The sequence below is a fragment of the Bos indicus genome, chromosome 1 (assembly GCF_029378745.1).
Source record: "Bos indicus isolate NIAB-ARS_2022 breed Sahiwal x Tharparkar chromosome 1, NIAB-ARS_B.indTharparkar_mat_pri_1.0, whole genome shotgun sequence".
NCBI classification, from domain to species: Eukaryota; Metazoa; Chordata; class Mammalia; order Artiodactyla; family Bovidae; genus Bos; species Bos indicus.
In genome coordinates, this window is record NC_091760.1 from 147,382,381 (window position 1) to 147,394,945 (window position 12,565).

The following is a 12,565-nucleotide window of genomic DNA, read 5'->3' on the forward strand; positions in this document are numbered from 1 at the left end:
TATCAGACCCACTGGGTCCAATTCTTCCTAATGCTTTTCTTAACTATATGGCTTACAGGAAGAAAAAAAAAAATCCAAGCCTTCACAAAAGCTCAAGGAGAGTTTTCATGAAAAATGGAAAGTGGGTAGAGTATAAAAAATTTCTAAGTCCATACCAAAGCCGACAAAAGGATGCATTATAAAACACTGTGCTAACTGCAGTGCTTCGCTCCATCAGGTCACAAGGTGTACGGGCAGCCAACGCAGGCACTGCGATGCCCAGAAGGGTCTCTGATGGTGAAAGGTGGACGCGCGGTCACTGAAACACATCTCTGCGTGTCTCTGGGGGAAATGAAGGAAACCCCTACCAAACACATTCCAGAAGAGAAAAATCCAAGACAAGTCTAGAGAGACACGTTGGTTTAGGGAACTCAGAGAGTGGCTGAGTGTCATGCCCATGAAGCTTGGCTGTGGCTAACGGGGGGTCCAGGCACCCCAGGAGGTGAGCTCTGTGCATCTGGTGTTAGGCTTGAGACCCCAAGGAGAGTTTCGCACATTCATGTCAGTTTTCTAAAGCAGAGGAGCCTCTCCCAAGCTGTGTCATGCATATATCTGAAAGGACCCACAGGTGAGACCTCAAACACCCACTTTTTACTCAGACAGAAGTTTCCCCCCTGCTGCTAAGTCGCTTCAGTTGCATCTGAGTCTTCAAGACTGTGGACTGTAACCTGCCAGGCTCCTCTGAGTTTTTCCACCAATCTCAACCTTTGGGGGCAAACCAATATGCCCATTGAGGGACTTAGGAATGGTGCCCAGAGTGTTTCAAGGGTCCATAAAAATGTAAGAAAAGAAATTTTACTGTGTCTAAATACAAAAGGAAAAAAAAAAACTGAAAAAAAAATCAAAATTTATAAATGTTTAATTAAGTGTCCAAAAAAAAATGAAACATTACGGCAACTTCATGAATTTTTAAACTTAGGAATCACAGATCATTTTGGTTTCAAGTCCTCTCATTTCCAAAGGATACCAAGATTCAATGCAAATAACTGCTGCGTCTCCTGAACACTGACTGTGTGCCAGGCACTGGTTCAAAATGTTTGACCAAGGCTGTCGCATTCAGGTTCCCTGCCCTGTGAGGTTCACACGGCCACTGTCCTTGTTTTCTGGAGGCTGGGTCAGGCCAGCACTCTTTCCGCCCACCCCACGGTCACCCACACAGTCAGCAGATGCCAAGAGGGGGATTGCAATCCAGTGGTAATCACTATGCTGATGGTAATGACATCAGGGCTGCAGGAAATTAAATGCGTTACTCATAGCCAGATTAATTTCAACACCAAGTGATAAAAGCCATTCAAAAATTTACAGCAAAAAAACACATCTAACTTAGGATCTGGTGTATACCTATATGCGTGATGTGACGAAGGATATATTCCCCCCGCAACCCCCACCCTATAGAGGAGGCTGCCAAGGCTAGACCTCTAGGGGGCGCTGTTTGTGGGGAGCTCAGGGCTTCTGTTTTTCTGATGGTATTTTGCTATCATCCTTTCAGCAGGAACTAATTTAGAGATTATCACTGGTCCTGTTGCCTGGTTGGACAGAAGAGGACAGTTAGGAGAAAGTACTTAAGATAACTGCATGAGTTCACACCCACTGGCCTGGTGGCGCCAGTCTGAAACCCAGGTCCTCCATCTAGAAACCTTTTCAAATGATTAAGAAACTGAAGCCTAAATGCAGACAGGATTTTTTTTTTAGCACTTCATATACTAAATTCTAACAAGGACTGGGATGTTAGCTTATATCTCGACTTCACTAGGGTGGCATTTAAAATAGTGATGTGGGTTTCCAATGGTCCAGAGGGATAGAGATAGAGTCATGGTTTAAGATTCAGTCCATGTTCCTTCTCTACCCCTGCTCCCCTACATTAGATTGAGATGCTACCTAGATCATTTCTTTATGTTTTCACTGGTACCTGGAAGGAACCATTTTTTCCTTCCTTTCTGCAGCAACACAGAACATCTCGGGACTTCTGTATAAGACAGGGCTAGTTATCAAGAGATCACAGGCCTGCCCAGGTCCTGGTGAGCTAATGAAGTGGCTTATCACTGCTTCCAGGGGCAGAAGCTTACTCCCTCCAGGGTCCTCCTACATCCCTCTCATCCGAAGGGCTCTTTCAGACCTTAGCCTGGATGTGAAGGGAATGTAAAGGGAAAGTCGCTCAGTCATGTCTGATTTTTTGCAACCCCATGGACTATACAGTCCATGGAATTCTCCAAGCCAGAATACTGGACTGGGTAGCCTTTCGCTTCTCTGGGAGATCTTCCCAACCCAGGGATCAAACCCAGGTCTCCTGCATTGCAGCTGGATTCTTTATCAGCTGAGCCACCAGGGAACCCCAAGAATATACTGGACTGGGTAGCCTATCTCTTCTCTAGCGGATCTTCCCGACCCAGGAATCAAACCAGGGTCTCCTGCATTGCAGGTGGATTCTTTACCAACTGAGCTATCAGGGAAGTCGAGATAAGTTCACTAAAAACTCAAGAATCATGGAAGTCTTTGTTGTTTAGTTGCTAAGTTGTATTCCACTCTTTTGAGACCCTGTCGACTGTGTAGCCCACCAGGTTCTTTGTCTGTGGGATTGTCTAGGCAAAAATATAGCCGTGAGTTGCCATTTCCTCCTCCAGGGGATCTTCCTGACCCAGGGATTGAGCCTGCATCTTTGGCATTGTGAGGCGGGTTCTTTACCACTGAGCCATCTGGGAAGCCTGTGGGAGTCTTTATCTATATTGAATACTTCTTGGTCTAGTTTGATGCTACTAAGAATAACAAACAGAAAGACATTCTAAAATTCATTGGGAACATTTAGGCAGGATTATTAGTGCTTTAAAAACTGCTTTTGCCCAGTCATCAGGTAATTGAGGAGCTTAGCACAGCGGGGATTATAGCTCCAGTGGAAGTCACCCCAGAATGTCCATCTTAGCACCAAAGTGCCGTCACAGTGGGAGGGAGGAATCTAAGCAGAACATTCTACCTCTCTGACCCTCTGTCTCCTTTATATTTGAGTGAGAGGAAAGAAAGAATTCTTCTTTTTTTTTTTTTTCTTTTGGGGATCACGATTTCATCTAGAAAGAATGAAAGTCCAAATCCAGCATCTGAAGAATCCAGGGAAAGGGGGATTAAGTGATGATCGTTCATTACGTAGAGGACGTGCTTAAAGCAATTCCCAGAGAACAGGTGATTAATCCCAGGTGATTAGGGATTGATAATTACAATCCTGAGATCACAGATCTGGAAAACCATCTGGCATTCCACTAACCAGTCAGGGGCGAAAAATGAAAAAATTTGCATCCTCCTAGCAGGCTGCATGGGCTTCCTGGTGGCTCAGTGGTAATGAATCCTCCTGCCAATGTGGGAGACGCAGGTTCGATCCCTACCTTGGGAAGATCCCCTGGAGAAGGAAATGGCAACCTGCTCCAGTATTCTTGCCTGGGAAATCCCATGGGCAGAGAAGTCTGGTGGGCTACAGTCCATGGGGTCGCAAGAGAGTCGGACACAACTGACTAAACAGTAAGAAGCACTGTGCACGTGGGACCTCTGGGAATCTCTTTGCTGAAGGGGGAACTGGACTTGGACAGCTGGTTTGTGGTCATTTTTGTCACATTACTCACTTTTCCTGCCTGCCTCTGCTGGAGGGAGAGGTTTACGTTGGGCACCACCCTTGCTTCAGGTCCCCAGATGCCAGGCCCCTAAGCAGACCCTGGTGACAGACATGGAACCCACTGTCAGCCTGTATGGCAGTGTGGGTGGTACATTCAACAGCATCCTCACCCCAGGGAAAATGCTGGTTCCATCCCGTTGGTACAAAAATGATGAATGTCAAGACTATGAGGCTCTGCTTCCTTGAAGAAAACTGAACCAGAATTTTTATTGATAAACTCTAATAAAAAAAATTCTGCATAGAAAATTTCAATACAATAAAGCTCAAGTAGCAGTTGGTGTAGTTCTTAAAAATAAGACTTTGGCGTCTGTGGATGGCAGTGTCTGGATGGCTGTGTTTCAGTTCTGGCTTACGAACTAACAGTGTGACCTTGGGCAAGGGACTGGATTTCTCTTTGTGTAAGGGTCTATCCTTACCTGATCTTGCAAAAATTATGTCAATTAAGGTACGTGTGGCTCTTTGTACAGTGCTGAGCAAATAGTCAGCACTATCAGAGTGTTTCATATTGTTATTATTGAAAGTGAAAGTGACAGAGTTAGTCGCTTAGTCATGTCTGACTCTGCGATCCCATGGACTGTACAGTCCTCCAGGCTCCTCTGTCCATGGAATTGTCCAGGCAAGAATACTGGGTAGCCATTCCCTTCTCCAGGGGATGGAACCTGGGTCTCCTGCATTGCAGGCACATTCTTTACCATCTGAGCCACTAAGGAAGCCCATTATTATTATTATTATTATCAGGTATTTTTATTATTAAGAGAAAACAACATTTTAAAAGAAAATTGTACATTAGTCAATCACCAGAGCAATCCATAAGCATTTCTGCTCATCCCATACTTCTCTGGGTAAACTTGATTTCAAATATTTTTCGGTCCATGATCACCATAAGTTTATAGGCATCTTTCATGCATTTCTTTTTTATTTGAAACATACTCGCCATAAACAAAGATTCTGTTTCTCTCTCTCTCTCTCTCTCTCTCTCTATATATATATATATATATATAATATATATATTTTATAGCTTTGCTATTTGCATTCAACATCATAGAAAAAAGTTATATTCGTGTGATATAGTCTCAGTAAAGTCCTTAACAAAAGCAACTGAGTGATGAGAAATGAAGTCTATTTTAAATCGACCAATTTCAACTATAACTCTCCATAAAAATGTTGTTAGTTGGCAAGAAGGCTAATGCCCCAGAAAGTAGCATATTCAAAAGTTTTTAAGTCACAGCTCCACCTAGCTATCCTGTTACTCTGAATCTCAAGAGTTCAAACACAGCAGGTACCAAGAAGGGCTCCATTAACTCGAGGGCAGAAGTTGTCCTACAAACGGTGAATATTTGTTTTATGAACCTTTTAAATTTTTAGTTACTCAGTGTTCTAGATGTAACGGACACCTGGCCAGCCAGGTGGTGGGTCATGCCCTCACAGTGACTGTCCAATCCTGAGTCCACCCCATTGGGACACTCCCACCCCTGCCCTGCCCCTCAACCCCTCCTTAGCAAAGTATCTTCCTCTATGGCACTAAGTCACGCATTCAAATTACTTAGTGAAATATCTGCAGAGAATACACTTTGATATCTCAACATTATCATATTACAGACACATGGGCTAAATTACAGACACATGGGCTGAGTGCTGGAATTTCCCATTAGGTTCCCTGAAATATTAAAAAAATACATAAAAGCAATCTCAAATATCCTTTCCTTGAAAACTCTTTTCACTCAATCTTTCATGCTTAAAGAGAAGACCATTTTTTAATATGTTGACAAGCTTCTAAATGTTCTACTTACAAACTGAAAACAGGGCCCACCTTGCAGTTACAAGTACTATTCCAGCAGAAGCTACCTTCTGCTGGCGTTCTTTCCCCATAATAATTTTAATTTTTCAACAATTAATCATTTCTCTATTCACCTGAGATATACAAATAACCCCACAAGATGTGGGAAACACAAGTTTTTGACTTACTAAGGGGCAGGTCAGTTATGGAAAAAGGCAAGTGATCACCTGAAATGGGAAAAAAAATTTTCCTTTTTCTTTGGAAGACACTTTTTGCTACAACTTCGCCACTGAAAACCAAGAAATTGGTTGGGAAACATCAAGTGATTCCATCAGCCTAGCCAGCAGACTAGCAGCGGCATGTTCCCTAATTCTTTGTCCTTTTCTTAATTATCTTACTGGAAGGCTGAATGAGATAAGCTTTCCTTCCGGTTTTTGCAGAAATGCTTTAAGTTGAAGGCTCCATGCCTGCCCTCAAGCACTGGGAATTGCCCTATCTAGACAATCTTGGAGCTGGGACAAATGTGAGAGGTCATACAAGCTAACAACTAGTTTCAAAAATGAGAGTACTGGGGCCAGGTCAGAGAGTCTAGAATAGGTCATGTGCAGATAGTATGGTGCGGGATGGAGAGGTAAATGCATGGACGGACAGAGGAATGGATGGATAGAGTGGATTAGTATGAGGCATCAGGAGCTCCTCATTGTAATTCTGGCTTCATCACCAACTCTTTCTTTCCAGCCTAAGCAGATCATTTCATTTCTCTGTGGCTGCTTTCCCTTATCAACGAGGCAATTAGCCCTGAAGGCTCTCTCAGGTCCCTTTGAGCTCTCATAGTCATTAATTTCACGAAACAAAAGAACTTTTCAAAACGATTCAACTTGGCTATGCTGGAACCATGTTGCCAGAATCACCCAGAATTCACAGCACCATAATAATGATGGAAGGGACTTGGGAGATGTTACTATAGATTTGACACTGCCTGGGCATTCTAATTTACATGCAATGACCTCTCTTAAAACTGCACTGAAAGTGAAAGTCGCTCAGTTGTGTCTGACTCTTAGTGACCCCATGGGTTGTAGCCTGCCAGGCTCCTCTGTCCACAGAATTCTCCAGGCCAGAATACTGGAGTGGGTAGCCATTCCCTTCTCCAGGGATCTTCTCAACCCAGGGATAGAACCCAGGTCTCCTGCTACTGCAGGCAGATTGTTTACCAGAAATTCTGAGCCACCAGGGAAGTCCAAGAATACTGGAGTGGGTGGCCTATCCCTTCTCCAGGGGATCTACCTGTCCCAGGAATCAAACTGGGGTCTCCTGCATTGCCAGTAGATTCTTTACCAGCTGAGCTACTAGGGAAGCCCTCAAACTGCATTGGAAAGAATAATTCACAATACTCAAAACATGATAACAATCAGAAGATGTGTTACATACACACACACGCAGAGGAACATTATTCAAGCGTATAAAAGATACCCTGCTATTTACCATTTGCAACATGGATGGGCTTTGAGAGTGTTGCGCTAAGTGAAATAAGTCACACAGAGAAAGACAAATACTATATCACCTCACTTATATGTGGAATCTTATGGAAAAAAAACAAAAACAAAAAACCACAAACTCACAGAAACAGAGAGTAGATTGGTGGTGGCTAGGGGTAGGGGACGGGGAGAAAAAAACCCACAAACTCACAGAAACAGAGAGTAGATTGGTGGTGGCTAGGGGTAGGGGATGGGGAAAGGGATTAAAGGGTACAAACTTTCAGTTAGAAGATGAAAAAGTTCTGGGGACCTAATGTATATCGTGAACTATAGTAACTGCTGCTGCTAAGTCACTTCAGTCGTGCCCGACTCTGTGTGACCCCATAGACGGCAGCCCACCAGGCTCCCCCATCCCTGGGATTCTCCAGGCAAGAACACTGGAGTGGGTTGCCATTTCCTTCTCCAATGCAGGAAAGTGAAAAGTGAAAGTAAAGTTGCTCACTCGTGTCCGACTCTTAGCGACCCCATGGACTGCAGCCCACCAGGCTCCTCCGTCCATGGGATTTTCCAGGTGAGAGTACTGGAGTGGGGTGCCGTTGCCATGTCTGGAACTGTAGTTAACAGCACCACATTATATATTAGAAAACTGCTAAGAGGGTGGATCTTAAAAGTTCTCAACAGACAAACTGTCACTATATGACCTGAAGGATGTGTTAACTGATCTCACTGCGGTAATCATTTCTCAATATAGACATATATCAAATAATCATGTTGTAAACCTTAAACTGACACAATAAGCCAACGATATCTCAATAAAGTTGCGGGGGTGGGGGAATTCTGGTTAACTTCTCTTAAAAAAAAAAAAAAAAGTGGCTGTGAACACAGTTTCGTCAAAAAGTAGTTCCCACCTTGAATCAAGACATCCAAAGGATAATAAGAAAAACGTATGCTGAAGGCCTGCTGAGCTTCCAAGAGTGAAAAGGCAACATTACCACAGTCACCCTGGGAGACTGTGCGTTTGACTTTTTTCTAGAAGTCCCTTGTGAAATAGACACTCTCTACTTAAGCCTGTAATACCTCTTTAGATCATACTTACATATATTCTTATATATACTTATAAATATATATATATATAATTTAATTTGCTTTTTAAGTCAATTTTTCCCCAGACCCCAAATTCCATTTGGCAGGAAAGACTCCGTAAAAATGGGTGCCTCTTTGGAGCCAATCCCTTCTGCCTACTCTAAAACACTTCTCAATAATGACTGTTTTCTTAAGTCATAAAGCAGCAGGAAGTAGAGTCCACTGTATATACAGGCGGCCCATTACAATCACATATTTTTCCCCTCTGACTGCCAGTTCTTAAAAATTCAAGCGCTCATCATTTATTCTTTGAAGTTCAATCACTGTTAGTTCTTTGAATGTTACAGGAAAATACTGGCTATACAGCAAAAACTGTCTTTTTTTATGCATCAATGAAGAGGGACAGTGGAAGGCATATGGAGGGATCTCTTGATTTAAGTTTTTTCCTGCTGGTGGGTTTGCCTTTGAACTCTCCCAGAGGTGGCTGTTTTTTCTACGTGTACTTAAATGTTTTTTTTTTTAAACTTAGGTACAGGGTTTCCCAGATAGCTCAGTAAAGAATCTGCCTGCAGTGCAGGAGACCTCGGAGACCCCGGTTTGATTCCTGGGTTGGAAAGATCTGCTGGAGAAGGGATATCCACTCCAGTATTCTTGGGCTTCCTGTGTGGCTCAGCTGGTAAAGAATCTGCCTGCAATGAGGGAGACCTGGGCTCAATCCCCGGGTTGGGAAGATTCCCCTGGAGAAGGGAAAGGCTACCCACTTCAGCATTCTGGCCTGGAAAATTCCACAGGCTATATCATGGGGTCACGAAGAGTCAGATGTGACTTTCACTTTCACTTTTCATAGCTTATGTACAGTATTATATATTAATAAGTTTCAGGTGTACAACATAGTGATGCACAAGCTTTAAAGGTTATATTCCATTTATAGTTATTATAAAAATATCGGTCATACTCCCTGTAGTACTATATATCCTTGTGTGCGTGTGTGTTGGTCGCTCAGTCATTTTTGACTCCTTGTGATGCCATGGACTGTAGTCACCAGACTCCTCTATCCATGGAGTGAGTTGCCATCCCCTCCTCCAACTATATATCCTTGTATCTTATTTATTTTATACATCATCATTTGTATCTCTTAACCTCCTGCTTCCATTTTTATTTTTTAAATTTTGTGTGCTTATTTTTTTTTTAAGTCTTCATTGAATTTGTTACAAGATTGTTTCTGTTTTATGTTTCAGTGTTTTGGTCACAAGGGATGTGGGATCTCAGCTCCATGAGCAAGGATGGAACTCACACCTGCTGCGCTGGAAGGAGAAGTCTTAACCACTGGACCACCAGGGAAGTCCACCTGCTTCTATTTTTCAAGAAAGGGATTCTACAGCCTCCTGAGTGAGCCTTTCTGGAAGTTTAAGTATCCTCAAGGTCAACCGCCTTAAACCTCACAGCAGCCTGCCCCCCATCCCGCGCCTGCTGTAATCTGAGCCTGCTTCCTCTTTGGTCCTCTGCAGAACGCCAGGGCGCCTGTGTGGTGCGTCTGGCGTGTTTAACGCAGGGTCACTAGGAGTCTTCAATTTGCCGTTCCTACTTTGGAAAGCTCCCAAGCTGGGTTTGGTTGGAACTGTGTGGTTCTGCGCCTGCGGTTTTCTTTTCACACAGAAATGGGAATCGGGGGTGGTTACCAAGTCCCGGAGTTTCCTGAGTCTGGGTGTGGCCAGAACATCTCCAGGTACTTAAAGAGAACAATCTGCAGGGCGGGGGAAATAAGGTCAGAAAGAGAACAGGCGAAGGGCACCAAAGAGATGGTGAACGGACAGCTTGTCCTGACGGGTGGTCCCTGGTGGTGTGGTTGACCGACACAGCGCCCGGGGTGATCAACGTACCATGAGGCTGTGGCCGGGACTCCAGGGAAGACTGCCACGAGTTGTAATGCTCACAGGATGACCTATAGACAGCCGTGCCCGGGGGCACCAACACCACCACAGGGCAGGTCCTCTTGGACTGGGGGGCAGGGGGTGGAGGGGCACCCTGAGACACAGACAGCGAGGCACAACTGGGGATCGCCGGCATTTCCTGATTTCATTCTCCGTGCCAGGCACACAGCACTGTCTCCTTCAAGTTACAGAGAAGCTCTCATTAACATCCCCATTTTACAGATGAAGAAACTGAGGTTCAGAGAGGCTCCATAACTTCCTGAAAGCTTAAGCACCTCAGCCCCGCACTCCACTTGTTTAGCCCAGCACTCAAAATTCTTAACCACTTCGCTTTACAACCTGACACACCTGCATCTCAACTTCCTGGCCTAGCAGGAAGCCCAGTTTTTCACCCCTTACCCCCACCCTGAGAATAGAGGATATTAATTTTCCACTGGGGGCCTGACATGGTTAGAAGGCATGCAGATGCCGGGCTGGGGCTCCAGGCAGCTCCAGCGATCTGCAAGTGTAACCCAGCCTCCATCCAAGGGAAGGGTGTGGTTCTGGAAAAGAGTGCTACTCTTGTGTTTACTCAAAGATAGTCATTAAGTCACCGTGAAGACATTTTTCTGCAGACTAAACAACCCCACTCCTTTTTTAAAAAAACTTTTCTCGCAGGAGCTATTTTTCTGGTACCATCTTTCTATATTTGCTGGTTTTCCCCCAGGCATTCCTCCCGCCTCCCATTCTCTATTTTAAACAATCCTGTCATAAGATTTCAATCTGTGGCACAGAAAGAAAAGGGTCATTTGGATAGATTTCATCTCCAGCCTCCAAATGAGTAAAAGACCGGCATGGATGGTAATCAGCCCCCTGTGGTCCACTCTGACCCTCTGGCCTTTTTGGGGCCACCTCTGTGCCTGGCCAGTCTTCCATGGACCTTTACCATGTATTTGGTCCTTAGGCCCGTGCTGTCCCCAAATGATTCTAACATGCACTTGAGTCAGTCTGATTTCCTTCTGCCCTCTAAAAGGATGCTTCGAAAAAAAGAGCCTGGAGCCCAGAGACAGCCTTTGACAAGTGAGAATGTCAAAAGTAAAATTCTCTCTCTCTACAGGGGCCTGACATTCCCCTCTGGCAGAGGTTTCAGCCACATCTGGATGATGCTGATTGAACACAAGGCTTCGAAGACATGGTCCCTGATGCCTGAGTGTACCAACTGGGGCGGGGTTGGGGGGGGGTGCCAGCCCCAAAGGGGGCCCACTTACTTCGAGGTTCTCGGGGTCCATCCACTGTGATTTTGATGGCTCTGTGGTAGGTGGCGACTTGCGGTGGGTTTGTGAAGACGGTGATGGTCAGAGTGAAGCTTTTCCCTGTTGGAACACAAAAGAGAGCAAAGAAGGATGAGGCGATGGCCTGATTATATTTGCTGGGTAATTCAAAATTAATGTATGCTTTCCAGCCCTCGTCCTGGAAAGGGGGCAGGGCTTGAGCGCACGTTGTCGGTTTTTCCAATACTCCTTTTAGTTTGGCTTTGCTGACATTCTGGAAAGTACAACTATGCTGTCTAGATGTGGCATGTCTGGTAGTCACATGGCTTTCGTTTGGTCATTAATAACACAGGATCAAGAGAGATTCAGATGTGTTTACTTTTAGGTCGAGAGCCCAGGAACATATGGGCAGATTGGCAGCTAGAAACCCCCATGTCGTCCCTTTCAATAAGCTCAGAGCAAAAGGAGTAAGAGAACCCATTTTTGTCTTTCCCCTCTAATGTTCTTTGTACCTCCAAGGATTAGGAGAGAGAGAATTTCTGAGGATAGGCTTAATTGGAATGATTCTCTCTGTATTTTGAAAATACTAATTGTTGGTGATTTAAAATATTATTTTGATTATGCCATAGGCACACACGGGGTTGGCCAGACAGAAGGATATGTAATTGACAGACTGAGATTCAGTGACAATTCGGAGCATAAATATGCATGTGGATTTCCATCTAAGTGTCTTATACATACTCACAAAATGTGAGTATGTACTCATTGCATACATGTCATGCAGTGTTTTTAATAATTAAAAAATTGTTTAAAACATAATTTATAATAAAACTATTAATATATAAATACATTAGTTATTTAAAAGCATTTCTTCTTGGCAAAGTGGTTCAGAGAATGTCCTCTGGGTTTGAATTCCGGCTAAATGACCTTAAACAAGTCACTAGTCTTCCCTGTGCCTGTGTCCTCACCTTGAAGATGGGTACATGTAACTTCTCCTACCTTATAGAATTGTGCCTGTGTGCGTGCTAAATCATTTCAGTCGTGTCTGACTCTGTATGACCCTATGGACTATAGCCTTCCAGGCTCGTCTGTTCGTGGGATTTTCCAGGCAAGAATACTGGAGTGGGTTACCGTGCCCTCCTCCAAGGGATCTTCCAGACCCAGGGATCGAATCTGTGTCTCTTATAGCTCCTGCATTGGCAGGCGGATTCTATTTGGGAAGCCCATAGAATTGTGGAGGAGGTTAAATGAGTTAATACGAGTAAAATCATTAAAAGAGCATCCGGCATATGGTATTTAAAGGGGGGTGTGTGTTTGTGTCTGTGTGTGTAGAGAGAGAGAAAGAGAGAGGCAGA

The 12,565-nt window shown here is 44.2% G+C and overlaps 1 protein-coding gene across 7 annotated transcripts in view; it reads right to left on the minus strand.

Annotated features, from left to right (window-relative positions):
- The window catches only part of RUNX1 (RUNX family transcription factor 1), a 273,985-nt gene that overhangs the window by 60,511 nt on the left and 200,909 nt on the right, over positions 1-12,565 (minus strand). For all 7 annotated transcript variants that reach the window (XM_070796611.1, XM_070796606.1, XM_070796601.1 and 4 more), the window contains one exon: positions 11,208-11,312. In XM_070796611.1, the coding sequence (XP_070652712.1) occupies positions 11,208-11,312 (105 nt within the window). The remainder of the gene's footprint in view (positions 1-11,207; positions 11,313-12,565) is intronic.